This window comes from Corythoichthys intestinalis, chromosome 3 (assembly GCF_030265065.1).
Source record: "Corythoichthys intestinalis isolate RoL2023-P3 chromosome 3, ASM3026506v1, whole genome shotgun sequence".
NCBI lineage: Eukaryota > Metazoa > Chordata > Actinopteri > Syngnathiformes > Syngnathidae > Corythoichthys > Corythoichthys intestinalis.
The window spans coordinates 58679226-58699288 of record NC_080397.1 but is presented as its reverse complement, the minus strand read 5'-3'; the positions used below and the strand labels follow the sequence as shown (position 1 = coordinate 58699288).

Below are 20063 nucleotides of genomic sequence, written 5' to 3'. Positions count from 1 at the left end.
TATTTTCAAAAAGAAATGTCAAAATTCTGAATTAGTCTCAAAATAATGAAATTTTAGGTGTATCAAATGTGATACATTTGGCAATAAAGGGTTGAAGGGAACTTGGACTCAAAGTGCATACGACAGGATGAAAAAAAAAAAAGCATTAGATAGCATTATTATGTGAATTATAATCATATTTTGAGACGATTCAACTATATGCAACAATTTGGCAAAGCGCAGATGACGAGAAATTAGTCTTTTAATCCGCCGTTTAGCCATGCCTACCATTATAGGGCTCTAGCGTCCCCAACAGGAGGATGACGGCGGCGGGGTCGTGGTTTCATCTGATTTAGAATTCAACCCATTGAGGGGAATTACCATAATTTCCCGAATATAATGCGCACTTTTTCCCCCCAAAAAACAACTTGTAAAATCATGGTGCACATTTTAAACGAATGCATGGAGACAGACATATACATATAATATAAACTAGGGCTGTCAAATGATTAAATTGTTTAATCAGGTTAATTACAGTTTAAAAATTAATTCATCGTAATTGATCGCAATTAATCGCAATTCAAACCATCTATAAAATATGCCATATTTTTCTGTAAATTATTGTTGGAATGGAAAGATAAGACACAAGATGGATATATATATATATATATATATATATATATATATATATATATATATATATATTCAACATGCGGTAGATAAGGACTGTATTTGTTTATTATAACAATAAATCAACAAGATGGCATTAATATTATTAACATTCTGTTAAAGTGATCCATGGATAGAAAGACTTGAAGTTCCTAAAAGATAAATGTTAGTAAAAGTTATAGAAATTTTATATTAAAACCCCTCTTAATGTTTTCGTTTTAATAAAATTTGTAAAATTTTCAAACAAAAAATAAACTAATAGCTTGCCATTGTTGATGTCAATAATTACACAATGCTCATGCATGGTGCTGAAACCCGTAAAATCAGTCGCACCCAAGCGCCAGCAGAGGGCGAAAAAACACACCAAAAAAAAAATGGACATGACACTGTCATTTTAATCTGTTTGAGCGGGGCATGTGCGTTAATTGCGTCAAATATTTTAACGTGATTGATTAAAAAAATTAATTACCGCCCGTTAACGCAATAATTTTGACAGCCCTATTTAAGAGCATAGTAAGGATTTTTTTTTTTCCACATTTTATAGCATTTAAGCTAGCGGACTTTTGCTATGCAAATTAGCCAATTGTTTTTTTGTTGTACTTCGATCCTTATTAATTTTTTTTTTTTTTTTTTTTTTTTTGAGGCTACGCACAGGTATTTTATTTTGAAATGCATTTTTTGCTCTTGTGAAATGAAAGTGCAATTTTGCATTGTTTGAAAAACACTAGAATTGAACACTAGAATTGCTCTTTTGAAAGTGCAATCTTAGCAAGCCTCTCCCAAAATTTGTTCTGCAATGCTTTAAACGTTCCTAATCCAATTGCTCGATTATTTGAACTAACTAATTGATAGATAAATTGACTACTGACATAATCGATAGTTGCTGCCCGAGTGGGTTGGACTCAAACATATGGCAATCATGAGCGTAAGCGGTGGATTTTCACACTGGCAATTTTCCACATTTCACACTCTGGGGATCTTCTCTCATCAGCGAATTCATTTAAAGAAATCAAACTAATACACAACAGAGGGCATAAATCACATTTTCTCGCTCGATAGCCCACTTTGAAATTAGGAGATGATCACAATGCGCTCATTACTTCATGCAAATTATGGTAATCATTGAAGTTACTGTAATCATTTCAATAACAGTTCTAAGTTGTGTCTGTTGCGAAGTTCCTAATCGCAGTTTTCCGCTAATTATAAGACAATTCTGCATTTTTAATGTTCTTATTTATCAGAAATAGAGAAGGCACTTGCGATATTTCCACCTCCGACATTATGTTAATATGGCATCTTTTCAAACTAATTTAATTTCTAATTACAAACTACAAAACGATCATGATTGGACATTTTTAGCCGCGTAGTAAGTCAGCCAGCGTCATGATGATTAAGTCCTCGTTTGAGAAAAACCTCTCGAGGGTTCTGCTCGTGCATCCGCTGTGCCGCCTGCTGTCACACAGACGGCGGAAGAATCACAACATCTAAATAACTTAATAGCAAGGTTCACGGCTTCTTCATAAAGTTAGTAACAACAAATTTCCCCTCACAGCCGTGCTTGTAAAATCCTGCATTATCCTATGGCACTGAACATCTTTAAAGGGCTTATATTAGGAGGCAAGTGTCCGTTCCGGCTCAATAACCGACATTTAATAACATCAATATCCCGCCAAAGCCTGTTAGTGTGTAATTTAACTTAACTGTAGGGTGACTTAGTTGATTATATTCATTTATTTTGGGCGCTTTTAAATGTCTCTTTTCTTTTCATCTTATGTCTGCCAGCGCCAGGTCAGAATTGAACATTGTGCACTGTAGTAGCAATGTACGACGGAGGATTAGGGCCAAATAAAGGAGAAGGGAAAAAAACGATGACAAGATTAAAGTCGTACTGGTACTATGAGAAAAAAACTCGTGTTACTAAACAGTCAAATTTATCGCGTTAACGGGCGGTAATTAATTATGTTAAAATATTTGACACATTTAACTAGGGCTGCAGCTTCTATCGATTAATCGAGTAATCGGATAAAACAAATATATTTTTAGGTGAAGAGCAATTATAAATATACATGAGAAAACAAGACATTTCATCTAATCTTGAACCATTTTCAGTCAATCAATGTCTTTATTTTTGATGTATATTGTTGAAAACAGCCAACAATTGCATCTCAGATGTAACTAGAATTTTAAAAAAAAAAGACTAATTCACTTTCACTCAAAAAACCTTTAGATCTTATTAAAAAAAAAAATATATATATATATATATATATATATATATATATATATATATATATACTGTATATATACAGTATATATATATATATATAAAAGTTGGGATTTTTTTCCCACATGTTTCAATTGAATTTCTCTTTGTGTCAAGCCTATCAGGACTTAGTTTAGACTAACTTAAAACTTAACTAGAACTTAAAAATGGATTTTGAGTTTTTGCAGTGTTCAAAATAAATGTATGATACAGGCTGTATTGGAGCACATTAGGGACCAGTGCTACTTGGTGTTTTATCCAGCAATGACTACTGAGCTAAAATTGATAGTTAGCATTATTGAGTTTTTATTTTACTCCCTCATCACTCCACAACCCTATGTTATGTTAAAGCCTGTATGTAAGACACGTTAGCCACGCATCGAAAGTGGTCATAATCAATAGAAACCTAGCCCTCCACAGGGCTAACGTTACTTGAGCTAGTGACAGTAACGTTAATCTTATTTATTAGCACTTAGCGCTCTACTGCTTTAAGATGGCGGCTGTTTACTTACGCTGCCCAGACGCGGCCGAGTCTGTCATTAAGCATCTAGTTCAACATACATGTCATCTCAATGAGACTCATCAGACGCTACCTGCTACCAACGTAGCATCGTGCGGGCTAGTACTTAGCAACGTCGGCGTCGTTTGTAGCGGCTGTCGGCTGCAGTAAGTTTTTTATTTTTGCTTCTTCCTCTAAGCACGTGACATCAGCGCGTTGTCCCGCATTAAAAGTAGTTCGAGCAAAACGTGATGCTTAGAGCTGTCAAAGTAAACGATTAGTCGAGGTGAATAAAATTACTCGGATCAGTTTTTAAACTCGAGTTACTCGAGTTGCTCGAGTATCCGTTTCAGTTCTAATAAAAAAAAGTCATGTCCGATATTTTTTTGCCGATTCCGATACTTTGAAAATGACGTGATCGGACCCGATGACATCTTTATTAATGACTTTTTTAAAGTAAGATTAACAACACTGAAAACCGCACGCGTGGGAACAATCTGAATCCATCTCATCAAATGTGCTAAGATTGCTCATGAGAAGTGACAACATTTTGAATGAAGCACCTCAGTTCCTTCCACCACTGCTGTTAAAGACCAAAGCGCTGCGGTGGCGCCATTAGCATTCAGCAACACGACTAACCTCTCAAGCTGAAAGTCATTTTCTGTAGGACAATGAGAAAATGGCTGTATTTGGCGTTGTATGACGCGCATGCTCGTTCTATCGCTTAAAGTCACTCCAGACGATTCAACTTCCACTGCGAGGAAGATAACCTGCTCTCTTTGTGCATTTCTATTTATTCATTCACAGCATCTTAAAATAGATATCAAAAAGCACGTATTCCCCCCTGCGCCATTGTGATGCGTGGCTTTCACGTTTGCACCTATTAACAGCGCAGCCAGACGGCAGATTATTATGATTGAATAACAAGACGGGATTCAAATAGATGAATGATCGCAGTCTAAATGTGGCGGCTGCTTTGCTACGGTGAGACCTTTTGTGGGGCTGGCGAGAATCGAGCTGCTGGAGGACATAAAAATGTTATTCCACTACAAAAGCTGTGCTCAATTTTGTAAGCCACCACTCTGACTATATATCATTATTTAATATGCCAGCAGGGAAGGTGTTTTTCTTCGCAGAAGGCCTTGGAAACCAACATGTTTACACTGTACGCCAAAGCTGCAGGTTATCTGATTAAAGCAAGGTCTTTACCATCCGCCGCCCCTGTCCTTTTCCCTCACAAATTTCAAACCTCGTAGGACTGCAGCAGAACGTGATGATAGAGTACTTAGCGGCTCGAATGCATTGGCTCGCTCTCATCGTTTTACATCCAGACCCTCTCATTACTCCGTAACCATCTTCAAAATCCTGTTATGCCCGAGTTAAGAGACTTTTAGCCTCCTCTCACTCAAACTGCGCCCATTCTCGCTGGCTCGGAATCTCATTTGGAGGGGAATATTGCAGCTCCGGCTATGGCGAACACATTTGCAATGTGCGCTGCAATCGCACAGGATGTAGCGCGGAAACAGGAGCAGGGTGACACGGTGAGAGGCGGAAGAGAAGGCCGAATATAGCTGAGTGATGTTGACATTTGCAGAGAGGAGGCAGTTGTGGAGAAAATGATGAACTGGGTGAGGAACTATAATATCAGGTTGCATCCTGATTAGAGCTGAAAAGATTCCTCGAATAATTCGGGTAAGTCGATTTTAAAAATTGATCGAGGAATTTTCTACGCCTCGAGGAATCGTTTCATTTCGCCAGCTGTAACTCGTTCAATCTCAGCCATTTTCACCGGTGCAACTCCCTTCGTTCCCGGCCGTTTTACTGGATTTTGACTGATTTTGCAAGGCCCGCAGACAATTCTGTTCTGTTGCTATATATACAGGGGTGCACATAATTTTTTTACCCACCCAGCAGGTTCAACGTCACTCCCCAGGTTGCCAGATTGTAATGACAAGAAAATGGATGTTTGCATAGATAAACGGCAATGCGCGCCACATTATTCACGATGCTCTATTAACAGGGGTGCACATAATTTTTTTGCCCAGGTTCTCAGAGGAGGACCTGGAGATGTGACTTGGTCCTCATTCAGCTTGAGAGCCGACCCGCCTGATGCGATGAATTTATGACAAGGTTTACTTAGAGCCAATTAACTTTAATTAATTATATTAACAATTAATGCTTGATTAACATCAACTGGCACAACAAAATTGCCATTACTTTGAAGTGAAATGTAAAGAAATAAAAAGCACCATTTCAAAATAAAGGGCATTATGTGGCTCCCACATTAACTCCAAGCATTTTTAAAAGTGGGATGTCCTCCTCATAAGACCTCATTGAACGTGCATGTTTAGCTTTGTAAAATGCGAGCAAAAACACGTTTGTCAGTGCATGTCGCTGTTCATTACCTTTATTCCGCCACTTGTCCATAGGGCGAGTGGGGTCCTGTTTGACATCGATAGTTTGCTGAATTGCCACATGCTCTGTTTTTTTTCGTGCTTTTCAAAGTTTGGATGGCTGAAATTCTTTGACCCTACATAAAATGCGCTGCTCTTATCGGCGACATTGGGATTCTCACAGCACATTTTGTACCGCATTTCCGTGGGAGCATCATTTGCTTCTAGCCATGGTACCTCCTGTAGCCACTTTTCAGCAAAAGTCCTTTTTTTCGGTAGCTCCGGTGACGTGTCTGTCGTCTGTCTGTCTTTTGACGGGGGTGGGGGAACACGGAAGTAATTACTTAGTGTGACCTGCCTCTTCGACATTTTGAGAAGTTATTTTCTCGTGTCCGCCACAAATACGGTGGTCAGCATGCGCAGCCCATCCCTCCTCCCGCCGCCCAGCAAAGGAGCCACCGCCCCCCTCCCCGGGACCCAGGGTGGTCCCCCGGGCCACCCGCGCGCCCATCAACCGGCCTTCAGGGAAGGCAGGAGGGGACGCATCACCAACCCCATGCCTACACCCACCCCCGCCCGCCCACCCGGGCCACGAGCCACAGCCACAGCCCCCCAACCGGCACGGCACGCCACGGGACCCCCATCGGCCCACCAAGCCCCAGGCAAGGCAGGGACCCCCGCCGGTGCAGGCGACACCCCGCTGATACACCGGCGCCCAGCCAGCGACCCGCGACGGAGCGCAGGGCGGATGCCCAGCCAGAGAAGAGAGGGGAAGGCGGAGGCAGGAGAACGCCCAGGAACTGCCACGGGGCGATGCAAGATCGGAGACCCGACCCCCCAGCCCACTCCCGCGGCCGGCAGCTGAGGCAGAGGGGAGGCCACACCCCGGGAGCCACGCCATATAGAAAATGTGTGGGACCCACCTACCACCCTATTACTGTGGCTGCCAGGTTCCCGACTGGCAGCCATCACCCAGCACCGTGATGGGGGTGTGAGGGGAGGGTTTTCCAATTTCTGATGAAAAAACTTGAGAAATTGAGTTTTTTGTGAAAGCATACATTTCAAACATAACTTTGACTTTAACACCGCTATTTTTTTCTTTTGTTACATCCCAAACATCTGAATAATGTTTTCCTTTTACAAAATAACATAAACAACAGGACAAATAGAGCTTTTGATAGCAAAGTAACACTTTATTTACACATACCATATTGTCCTGAATTAGGGCTGTCAAAATTATCGCGTTAACGGGCGTTAATTAATTTTTTAAATTAATCACGTTAAAATATTTGACGCAATTAACGCAGATGTTTCGCTCAGACAGATTTAAATGACAGTACACAGTGAAACGCTCACTTGTTGTGTTTTATGGAGTTTTGCCGCCCCCTGCTGGCGCTTGGGTGCGACTGATTTTATAGGCTTCAGCATCCATGAGCATTGTGTAAGTAATTATTGACATCAACAATGGCGGGCTACTAGTTTATTTTTTGATTGAAATTTTTACAAATTTTATTAAAACGAAAACATTAAGAGGGGTTTTAATATAAAATTTCTATAACTTGTTCCAACATTTATCTTTTAAGAACTACAAGTCTTTCTATCCATGGATTGCTTTAACAGAATGTTAATAATGTTAACGTCATCTTGTTGATTTATTGTTATAATAAACACATAAATACAGTTCTTATGTACCGTATGTTGAATCTATATATCCATCTTGTGCCTTATCTTTCCATTCCAACAATAATTTACAGAAAAATATGGCATATTTTATTGATGGTTTGAATTGCGATTAATTGCGATTAATTACGATTAATTAATTTTTAAGCTGTAATTAACTCGTTTAAAAATTTTAATCGTTTGACAGCCCTAAATATTACAGATGCACTATAATATCGGTCACCGATAATTATCGGCCGATAATGGCAATTATGACGTCACACAGATAGTCCAGATAAAACGAAATTCAACCGATAATGCAATCCTACAATTATATACTTGATTTAGCCTCCAAATGTGCGCAATCAACATTTTCTCCAATTCTGCTAGTTTTTGCAGTGTAGTAATGTGATATATGTTAGGAATGGCTTGCTTTTAAAGGCATTTTTGTGCAACTTGGGTGTTTACTCTCTAAGTAATTGTTGCCAAAAGCTTACCATTACACAACGTCATTGCCATTGTTTAGTTGTTGGAATTTACTACTTGTTCACATTTGATGCGGAAAAAAATAGCACTAAATTACATTTTTGCACAGTCACATTTGATCTTTGTATACTTTAAAATTTTACACACATATATGAATAGAATTATCGGAGTGACATTATCGGTTATCGGGTTGAAGGGGCAGGAAATTATCGGTTATCGATATCGGTTGAAAAATGTATTATCGTGCATCACTACTAAATATAATATAATATAATATAATATAATATAATAATAACACTATTAATTAAATAGATAATAACCAAATAACCCTCTCTGGGTTCTTCACAGAAAAAAAAACCAGGAAATAAATAACATTATTGAAAAAAAAAAAATGTTCAGGGGGCCGGACCAAATGTGGAGGCGGGCTGTAGTTTGCGGACCCCCGCTATAGATGTTTGGATGGTCTTAGTTAAAGCAGACAGTTTTTACATCTGTGTGATTTTGACAAAGATCAGATCACATTTGGTGGTGATTTAATGCAGAAATGTGAGAAATTCCAAAAGATTCAGATACTTTTTCATACCACTGTATATTTATAATCGCTCTTTACGCCCCCCAAAAAACCTTCATCCGATTACTCGATAAATCGATGGAATTTTCAGTAGAATACTCGATTACTAAAACATTCGATAGCTCCAGTCATAATCCTGATGTCATAAGTAATCTGAATATTTGGTTAACAATGTTTCCTGATCTGCGTGTAGCTCACTGCACTTGATTTTTTTCCCACGATCCGAGCAGTAGTCACTAGGAGGATTACACGCACGCTCAGTCACACCACATGCAGCTTAAATAAGCCCACAACAATTAAAGTAATGTAGGGACAAAGACGGCGGTCGCCCATTTAGCTATTAGCAGCGGCTCAGAGGGGTAATAGCACAGCACAGATGGCAGTGGGATTTTGTTTGCTGGATGTTCAGCTGAGCTCTGTCGGTCCGCTTGTTGACGATGGAGCCAGAAGTTCAATGAAGCTCGATCCCCTAGCGTCCTCCCTGTTTCACTTACACTTACACACACTCTTTCGAAAAATGCAGAAATCAACCAGTACGCTTGCTGGCCACTAGAAGGGGATGTGTGTCTTGATAAATAAATAAAAAATCTGCCCCAGTTTGAACTCTTGCTCACTTACACACACACATGTGAAGTCTAACAAAAGGAGCTGTTTTGCATTGCTGGAGGCAATTATTAAGCCAAGGATACCATGTGTTTTATACATACCGCGTTAGTACGTGAATTCATTTGAACGTGTCTGTTTTACTGCAATTCACATAACTTAACCTGATGTGTTTTTTATGTCTTCTTGTGTTTTACAGCAAAGTACATTGGATGCTATGTTGATTCAACAGAAAAGCGGGCCCTAAAAGGAGTTTCATTTTTTGATTACAAAAAAATGACTGTATTCCGTTGCCAGGACAACTGTGCCGAAAGGTATGAAAAACAACAGGGAAAAACACTCATCTATTCGTCCTTCCTTGCCTTCTTGTCAGGTTGAGTTATAAATTAAAAGTGATTGTCCAGATGAGCTGATGCAAATTCTGAGAGGCTGATTAAAAGGCTCTCCCCTCATTAGAAGTGCTGGATATATACTTGTAAACACCACCCACTGATAAACCAGCCCACATATGTAAGGACAGTACTTTGTAGCTTCTCTCTCTTGAGCGGTGTGGTTGAAGCTCATGCAGGAAGGTATAAAATTATAAAAAAGGGCTATGATATATTTAACCTTTTAAAACATGAGCCTGTTTTGTCTGAATTTGCATGCCTTTGATGTTGCATTTTAATATTTCAAAGAGCAAATTGCTCGCAATGGTCTGGTTGGGTCCCTTTTTTCAGGACACCAATATCTTTCATGTCCAAACTGTTGTTTTCTTCACTGACCAATTATAATCAACATTTTGGACCCAAAAAGATAACAACAACAAAAATCCCCAAAATATTTGTCAAAATTTGGGTAACACTTTATAATAACGATCCGTTTTACTAGTTAATAGATCATTAGTAAACTGTTGATAAATGATTTATTGTTGATTTGTGAAGTATTTGTTAACAGTTTGTTAGGCATTTACGGGGTGTTACAATATGGTTGACCCCATTCTAAATGCCCATGCTAGTTGATGGATATTGATAAAACTATATACACTGTATGTTGAAGGTCATAAGTTTTAATGGTTAAATATACAAAGAAAAGTACAAATAATTGTTGGTTCTATGGCAGATTTTCAAAAATGTGCAACATGAGCATTGCCTGCAAAATGCCTTATCAAAATGCCTTTTCTTTTGAAGTGAACGGCATTTCTTAACCTGAAAAGATAGAAATGGCAAACGTTACACACAAAAACTTGAAACGTTTCTACACAGTGTTTCAGGTTAAGAACACCCTGTAAATGCTTAACAAACTGGAAATAAATACTTCACAAATCAACAATAAATTATTAATCAACAGTTTACTAATGATCTATTAACTAATAAAACGGATAGTTATTATAAAGTGTTACCAAAATTTGTAAAAATGATGTCCTATTGACAACCAAACATGCTCGATGGACCGTTTTGAAGCTTGATAATATTTATTCAACTTGTTAGGATGAACATTCAACAGAAACAAATAAAATTTTTATATTCGACAATTCAACACAAACAGCAGGTATGGTCATAAGCGTTTTTTTGCCTTTACACATACTATGGTCAAAACAGGTCATATACAGACCAAAAGTGCAAAAAAATATATATATATGAAAAAAAATATAAAAATAACAAATAAAAATAAATATATATATATATATATATATACATAGCCTACAGTGGGGCAAATTAGTATTTAGTCCAGCACCAATTGTGCAAGTTCTACTTGAAAAGATTAGAGAGGCCTGTAATTGTCAGCATAGGTAAACCTCAACCATGAGAGACAGAATATGGAAAAAAAAAACAACAGAAAATCGCATTGTTTGATTTTTAAAGAATTTACTTCCAAATGAGAGTAGAAAATAAGTATTTGGTCACATACAAACAACCAAGATTTCTTGCTGTCAAAGAGGTCTAACTTTTTCTAACGAGGTCTAATGAAGCTCCACTCGTTACCTGTATTAATGGCACCTGATTTAACTCATTATCGGTATAAAAGACACCTGTCCACAACCTCTGTCAGTCACACGCCAAACTCCACTATGGCCAAGACAAAAGAGCTGTCGAAGGACACCAGAGACAAAATTGTAGACCTCCACCAGGCTGGGAAGACTGAATTTGCAATAGGGAAAACGTTTGGTGTAAAGAAATCAACTGTGGGAGCAATTATTAGAAAATGGAAGACATACAAGACCACTGATAATGTCCCTCGATCTGGGGCTCCATGCAAGATCTCACCCCGTGGAGTTAAAATGATAACAAGAACGGTGAGCAAAAATCCCAGAACCACAGGGGGCGACCTAGTGAATGACCTACAGAGAGCTGGGACCACAGTAACAAAGACTACTCTAAGTAACACAATGCGCTGCCAGGGACTCAAATCCTGCACTGCCAGACGTGTCCCCCTGCTGAAGAAAGTACACGTCCAAGCCCGTTTGCGGTTCCCTAGAGAGCATTTGGATGATCCAGAAGAAGAGTGGGAGAATATGTTATGGTCAGATGAAACCAAAATAGAACTTTTTGGTTGAAACACAGGTTCTCGTTTTTGGAGGAGAAACAATACTGAATTGCATCCGAAGAACACCATACCCACTGTGAAGCATGGGGGTGGAAACATCATGCTTTGGGGCTGTTTTTCTGCAAAGGGACCAGGACGACTGATCTGTGTAAACGAAAGAATGAATCAATCTCCTTCCATCAGCAAGGGCATTGAAGATGAGATGTGGCTGGGTATTTCAGCATGACAATGATCCCAAACACCGCTTCGTTGTCCACTCAGAACTAATGTAAACTGGATGCACAACACATTGTCTTGGTTAAAAGTTAAAGACAGATTTACGGCCTCATTGCTTACTTTTACGAGAAACATTGTTACGACTAAAATTCCAAAGGTACTTTTCCAAAAATTATATCGAAGTTCTGATGAACATCAACATGAAACCCGTCATGCCATGGGGGGTAGATTCATTTTACCTCATGTCAAAACAAACCATGGAAAAAGTTCAGTCATGTAGAGCGATGTTGGGCTGGGACACTGTGCCAATTGAAATTATTTCTGCAAACAGTAAAAATCAGTTTAAGTTCCATTTCATTAGTAATGAATTCTGAATCGAAATAACTAACCGCCATGAGCCAGATAATTTCAATGAACGTCAGGAAAACAAAGACTGGGTCTTTTTCTACATTCATGTACATGTACATGTACACATGTACATGTACATGCATGTAGTATATAGATATGTATAGAGATATATGTAATGTGTATGTCTGTACTATATGTGCATTTATATGTAGGGGTGTGTGTGTGAGTGTATGGATAGGGAGGGAGGGGAGGGCGTGGGTGTGGGGGTTTTTATTGTTATTTTTTTCCGTATGCATTTTGGTTGGTGAGGCAAGCACTGGTGTAAATGTTTGAACGGAGCAGGCTGAATTGACTCCAGGAAGAGTAGATGTACCTGTTACAACTAATGGAGATCAAAATAAATACAAATACGAATACACAACCAGGGCAACAAAGGAGTGCCTTCGTAAGAAGCATTTCAAGGTACTGGAGTGGCCTAGCCAGTCTTCAGATCTCAACCCCATAGAAAATCTGTGGAGGGAGTTGAAAGTCCGTTTTGCCCAACGACAGCCCCAAAACATCACTGCTCTAGAGGAGATCTGCATGGAGAAATGGGCCAAAATACCAGCAACAGTATGTGAAAAGCTTGTGAAGAGTTACAGAAAACGTTTGGCCTCCGTTATTGCCAATAAAGGGTACATAACAAAGTATTGAGATGAACTTTTGGTACTGACCAAATACTTGTTTTCCACCATGATTTGCAAATAAATTCTTTAAAAATCAAACAATGTGACTTTCTGTTTTTTTTCCACATTCTGTCTCTCATGGTTGAGGTTTACCCATGTTGACAATTACAGGCCTCTAATATTTTCAAGTGGGAGAACTTGCACAATTAGTGGTTGACTAATTACTTATTTGCCCCACTGTAAGAGTTTCAAATCACATTTTTTAGTAAAAGAGAATAGCTGTCCCTTATTCGAGCCTGCAAGTTTTAAAGTTCATGGTTCCCTGTGTTACCTGTATTTATTTATCTGAAAACAAATGTAAATATTCACTGATTTCTGTAGTCCACAATCTTTTATTGAGAAATACAAGACTGTTTTTCATGAAAAAAAAAAAAAAAACGATTTTAGCGAGAAGCATAAAGACAACACCCGATTTACTGTAGCGGACAATACAAAATGTTGTGGCAGGCCAGATCTGGCCCCCAGGCCTTGAATTTGACACCTGTGCTTTACATCATGACATCAGATAGGCAACCTCATAGATTTAGATAGATATTTCTTGAAAACACTGTGCAGCGATACCTAATGAAGTGGCCCATGGGCATATATATAGTTAAGCACCAGCTCTCAAACCTTCACTCTCGCACTTGTGTTTGTGTGCCTGTTGGCAGAAAGGCTGCGGCAGGTTTTTGTTTATGAGAGGTCTGAGAGTGAGTGCTCACAAAGCTCCACCAAGAAATGCTTTTCTGACTTTTGCTGGAGATGAAATTGACTAGCCGGACCTGAACTCGGCCTTCCATCACCTTTGTGATGATTTAGTCGGCCGACTGTGGGCTGGAACTTAACACATCTCTTTGAACTGGAAAAATACCTGCGGCCACGTTTGGTAAATGTTTTAAAAGCCGTTGCGGAAGAGAAAAGACTATTAAATGTTGACGTAAAGGCTGTATTTATTTTGGTATATGGCGGAAAACAGTCAGGTGACTTGAAGTTCCCGCTCTGAGACCCCAAATTTCCTAAATTGTCCTAAATGCATGTTTGATACATCATTGGAAAGCTTAAAATCTCAATTTTCTGGTTGAAGAAATTTTTTGAACAGGAGGGGATTTTTTAACAGTAGGTCAAATCAGGTGAGTGAAAAATAGACATTTTGTAGACCTTTGAAAGTTTCTCATTTAAAAAAAGGTTTTGAACACCAATCCTGGTACATATAAATAACGAACACTTCAAGATGATCCCCTTTGTCGACTCGAGTCTTGCACTAAGACTTGTGGGTGGATGTACAGTCCATGACAAAAGTCTTGTCGCTTATCCATTTTGTTGAAAATATTGTTAATAACTAGAGATGTTCCGATTGATCATATTTCCCGATCGATCGGGTCCGATCACGTCATTTTCAAAGTATCGGTATCGGCAAAAAAATATCGGCTATGCTTTTTTTTAATATATATATATATATATATATATATTTTTTTTTTTTTTTTTTTAATTAAATTGCTTTCTAATTGTATTTAACGTTACAGACATAATATGTTACACTCTTCCAGAGTCTTTAGTTTAGGCTTAAGGTAGGGTTATCAAATCTATCCCAATAAAGGTGATAATTAATTTTTTTTAAAATGTATCACGTGAAAATATTTAACGCAATTAATGCATGCACTGCACAACCCACTCACACATAGTTGTGCTCAATCTGTATTGGCGCCGTTTTACCCATGTAGAGAGATAAAAGGCAGCGTAAAATGAGTAGAGTGAATTTTGGCAGCCTTTGGAAACGTTTTTTAATTGGCTAAAACCTTACTATCCCTCTCCCTATGATGAGAAATATCATGGGAAGCAATGTGGGGACGCAAGGTAGCAATTAATCTTTTTCTTAACACCTTGTGCTATTTCCCAACGCAGAGAAGATATATCAACTGGTAGCACTACGCTCAGTCATGGTTCCACTTCCCATCATGCATTTGGGCATGAGCTTTCAGTATCATTTACTGAAAGCTCAACAAATACACTAGATGGCAATATTTAGTCACAATATACAAAGTCACAAGTCTTGCTATCCGTGGATCCCTCTCACAGAAAGAATGTTAATAATGTAAATGCCGTCTTGAGGATTTATTGTCATAATAAACAAATACAGTACTTATGTACTGTATGTTGAATGTATATATTCGTCCGAGTTTTATTCATTTTTTTCTTAATGCATTGCCAAAATGTATAGGATCGGGAAAAAATATCGGGAATGATTGGAATTGAATCGGGAGCAAAAAAAAAAGCAATCGGATTGGGAAATATCGGGATCGGCAGATACTCAAACTAAAACGATCGGATCGGGAGCAAAAAAACATGATCGGAACAACCCTACTAATAACCTGACTTTTAATCATTCAATTGGTTTCAGAAATGGCTCATATGAAAGCTAAGACCCTCCCAAATGATGTTGAATGTGCAAAAATATATTTGTTTCACTGAAAAAAGATTCATCATTTAGTGAAGACATAAAGGTCAAATTTTGGCAAAGACAAAAGTTTTGTCGCCTACAGAAAGTAATGTGAAAATTGACCAAAAAATGTACTTCAAACACAAAAATATGGTAAATAACATTCGCGAATTAAGTAGTGGCGCTGTGAAATCCAAATTTAATATATTGTATGACTTCCATGCGGCTTGGCAAGGATTCATACAATTTATTGATGAAGTGATCAGGAACATCAAAGAAAGCAGTCTTGCATGCCTCCCAGAGTTCATCAACATTCTTGGGTTTCGTCTTCCATGCTTCCTCTTTCATCCTACCCCAGACATGCTAAATGATGATTCATGTCTGGTGACTGGGCTGGCCAGTCCTGGAGGATCTTGATTGAAGTATGCGATGGAGAACCATCCTGCTGCAGAATTTGTCCCTTATTATGGTTAGGAATGTAAGAGGCAGCTAAGATTTGTTGATATTTCAGACTATTTATGTTGCCTTCCACCCTGTAGATCTTTCGCACACCCCCATACTGTGTTGTAACCCCAGACCAAGATTTTGCCACCACCAAACTTCACTGTTTTGTGGCAAAAGCTCGATTTTTCAGATGAATCTTCCATTTAATTACACCACAGTCGCCGCAAATATTGCAAGAGACTTACTGGAGCCTGCATGGATCTGAGATTCACTCAACAAACAGTGAAGTTTGGTGGTGGCAAAATCATGGTCTGGGGTTACATCCAGTATGGGGGTGTGCGAGAGATCTGCAGGGTGGAAGGCAACATAAATAGTCTGAAATATCAAGAAATCTTAGCTGCCTCTTACATTCCTAATAATAAAAAGGGACAAATTCTGCAGCAGCATGGTGCTCCATTGCATACTTCAATTTCGACCTCAAAGTTCCTCAAGGCAAAGAAGATCAAAATCCTCCAGGACTGGCCAGCCCAGTCACCAGACATGAACAGAATGAAAGAGGAAGCATGGAAGACGAAACCCAAGAATGTTGATGAACTCTGGGAGGCATGCAAGACTGCTTTCTTTGGTGTTCCTGATGACTTCATCAATACGTTGTATGAATCCTTGCCGAACTGCAGTTGCAGTCCTTCAAGCCCATGGAAGTCATACAAAATATTAAATTTGGATCTCACAGCACCGCTACTTAATTCGCTTATGTTATGTAACATATTTTTGTATTTGAAGTACATTTTTTGTTCAATTTTCACACTACTATCTGTAGGCGACAAAACTTTTGTCTTGCCAAAATTTGACCTTTTTGTCTTCATTAAATGATCAATCATTTTTCAGTGAAACAAATATATTTTTGTACATTCAACATCATTTGGGAGGGTTTTATCTTTCATATGAGCCATTTCTGAAACCAAATGAATAATTAAAAGTCAGGTTTTTAGCAATTGTTTCTACAAAATGGATAAGCGACAAGATTTTTGTCAGGGACTGTAGAAATATTGTTCTATCAAACCCAACAGTTTTTTTGGCTTAAAATACAGCAGTTACCCTAATTTTCGGACTATAAGCCGCTACTTTTTTCCCTCATTTTGAATCCTGCGGCTTATAGTCCAGTACGGCTTATTTGATGATTTATTTGGGTTAATAGGTAAAACTTTATTTGACAGCGGCATCATAAGACTGTCATAAGAACGTCAAAATTATGACATGACACTATCATGGGCATTACTGAATGCTGATAACAGATGTCAATATGTGTCATGTGGCATATTATGTCACTAACTCCATTTATGTCCAGCTCAGATCTTTTACGTCCATTCAAAAGTGAGATAATTTGCTGGATGACACTAACCAACATCTATTGTAAGCGTTCGATAATGCTTTTGACAGTGTCATGTAATAATTATGACAGTATTATGGCACCTCTATCCAAGAAAATGTAATAGCAATAGCTAGCAATTAATGAAACAACTGGAACAGTAACCGAAGAAATAATTAGCACAGAACATGAATTTTGATTGTTATTTACATCTGTAGTGCCGCAATGCATGCTAGGAGGAATGTTGGATGACAACAGTGTTGACAGCAGGTGGCAGCAGAGCTTGACTGTCTCCCCCAAGGGAGCAGTGATGGCCAAATGAAAATTTTTGAAACAATAAGGCTTTGCAGCCAGTTGGTTCACAGCTTCATGGTGGTTCATTTGGTTTCATGACAGTCTTATAATGCCTTTGTCAAATGAAGCGTTACCAGTTAATATCTTTTGGTGTAAATATCCCATAATACAATGAGGACAGCTGCGGCTTATAATCCAGTGCGGCTTATGTATGAACACATGCCGTTTTCATGTGTAATTTGGTGACCGGCGGCTTGTAGTCAGGTGCGCCTTATAGTCCAGAAATTACGGTATATTAAAACGGGTTGCAAGAGCATAAACGGCTTTTTCAGCCTTGTCTGTGTTTTCCGCCATATACTACGCTCGTGTTAGGCTTTACAGCCATTTGTGAATTCACTTCCAGACTTGAGTAGATGCTACATTTCACTTTCCCAATCTGCATAAACGTCCACTATTAGAAGAGCTCTGCCTTTTCCTTCCAGTTATTCCATTCCAATCAGATTAATCAGCGCTCATTGTTTCCCTTTGAGCTCTATTTCGCCCCACACTTCCTGTCTTCCTTTCTCCTCCGCCGTCTTTCTCTCGCGCCTCTTTTCCTCCCCGAGGAATAGCGAGGACGGCTCTATCGAATGCACTGAATTACACCCATCACTGATTCAGCGAGTGCAGAATAGGTGCAGGGAGCCGCTTGTTTCGAACTGCTTTCTCCTCGTGCCGGCTTTCTGCAGCCAACCGGCCCACCTGCTATTTTCAGAACCCGCTTTAATAAAAGAAGACAAACAAATGAGAAGCGGCGGCATGGAATGGCGTACGGAGGTTTGGGTTTGATTGGCAGGGCTGGAGGCTTCGGCGGGCGTGGGGCTGTCCAGTGTGAAGGCTTTCTAATTGCATCCGAAAGGCCTCTTGGGAGTCAAGTCAACTGAGGGAGGGCCACGGGAGTAAAGCCTTATAAAGAGGACTGCAATCATTTATAATTGGCCGTGCCTGAAAACCTCTTAGCATGTATAACGGCGTTCATTTTCAGTCGCCAAAAGATGTTCCTAAGTAACGTCTGGACGCGCTCTTATGTGTGCTTCAACACCGACTTTGCATTATTTATTTGCTCTTATTGACTACAGTTGCTTTCAATATGAATCAACATTAGCCAGGGAAGGATTAAGGCATAATGAATGCTCAGGTCATTAGCGCTCGCCTCGTAGACTATACTAATGATGGTAATTCTTCTTCCCTCTCCACATCTAGAGGGTACATGTACGCGGGTTTGGAGTTTGGAGCCGAGTGCTTCTGCGGACACAAGATTCAGACGGCCAACGCTTCGGAGAGCGAATGCAACATGCAGTGTAAAGGAGAAAAGAGCAGCGTGTGTGGAGGAGCCAACCGGCTATCCATCTACAGGCTGGAGCTGAGCCAGGAGTCGGCACGGCGCCGTGAGAAAATCCCCTTGACTTCATTGGAACCACATGCTGCTCACTATATTCGCAGGGCTATCAGCTATCAGGGGAGGAATGGAGAACAATTAATTCAACTTTTCCCGTTATTATTTTCCCGCTCTATACACATAGGCGGAGATTGAGGAAGCCGAGAAATGTCATTGCATATAATTGACTTACCTATAAATGAATTTATATCGAATCAAATTTTCTTCCGTAGCGCTTGAAAAAAAGTTGATGGTAACCAGTGTTGTTAATAACGGCGTTACAATATAACGGCGTTACTAACGGCGTTATTTTTTTCAGTAGTGGGTAATCTAATTAATTACTTTTCTCATCTTGGCAACGCCGTTACCGTTACTGAGGACGGAAAGGCATGCGTTACTATGCGTTACTATATTGGTCGAAAAGTCTGAGGGAGACGGACTCACCGAGACGACAGAGCAGAGCAGGAGTAGGGAGGAGGCAAGAAAGTTGTGACGCCGAGCAAACGCGATGCTAGGTAGCTCCAATAATACATGTTGTAGCCGATAGCTAGTACAAACTACGCCCGCATGTTATGGTCGATATGGTAGACATGGTAGATATCACATGTACTGTATATAGATATAACTAGATGCAAAATGACAGACATGGCATTAAATGAGTTAGTAGACAGCCGCCATCTTAAAGCAGTACACTTTTTAGGACGGCTCTGTTGTAGAGAACCTTCCTAGCGAACCTAAGTAACTTTTTATCTAAAATACTTCTAAATCGGCAAAATCTTGACTTGAATCTATCTTTAAATGATGAAACAATTGTTAAAATTTTCATATGTCGAAAGTAGAGAGAAGGGAACTAATGCAATAATGAGAGCAATTTTAACAACTTTTAACAGTTGATTCAGGGTAAAGGGTAAATTAGGATAAAGAATTGGGCTCGGGCCAATTGTACCAAAAACCTTCACAAAATGTTTTTTTTTTTTTTTTTTTTTTTTTGAGGGAAAAAAAAAAAAAGTAATTATCACCAATTACTTTGCCAAGTAACTAATTACTCTTACATTCAGGTAATTGAGTTACTAACGCAATTACTTTTTGGGAGAAGTAATTTGTAACTATAATTAATTACTTTTTTTCAGTAAGATTAACAACACTGATGGTAACACTATACAATAACGGTCCCTTAATTAACATTAGT

General features: G+C 39.0%; 1 protein-coding gene across 3 annotated transcripts in view; it reads left to right on the top strand.

Annotated features, from left to right (window-relative positions):
• wscd2 (WSC domain containing 2) overlaps positions 1-20063 on the top strand; it is a 222076-nt gene that overhangs the window by 162938 nt on the left and 39075 nt on the right. For 2 of the 3 annotated variants that reach the window (XM_057833088.1, XM_057833087.1), the window contains 2 exons: positions 9319-9433; positions 18700-18884. In XM_057833088.1, coding sequence (XP_057689071.1) covers positions 9319-9433; positions 18700-18884 — 300 coding nt within the window. Of the gene's footprint in view, positions 1-8328; positions 9231-9318; positions 9434-18699; positions 18885-20063 lie in introns of those variants that run through there. The other variant, XM_057833089.1, reaches the window with a different exon arrangement.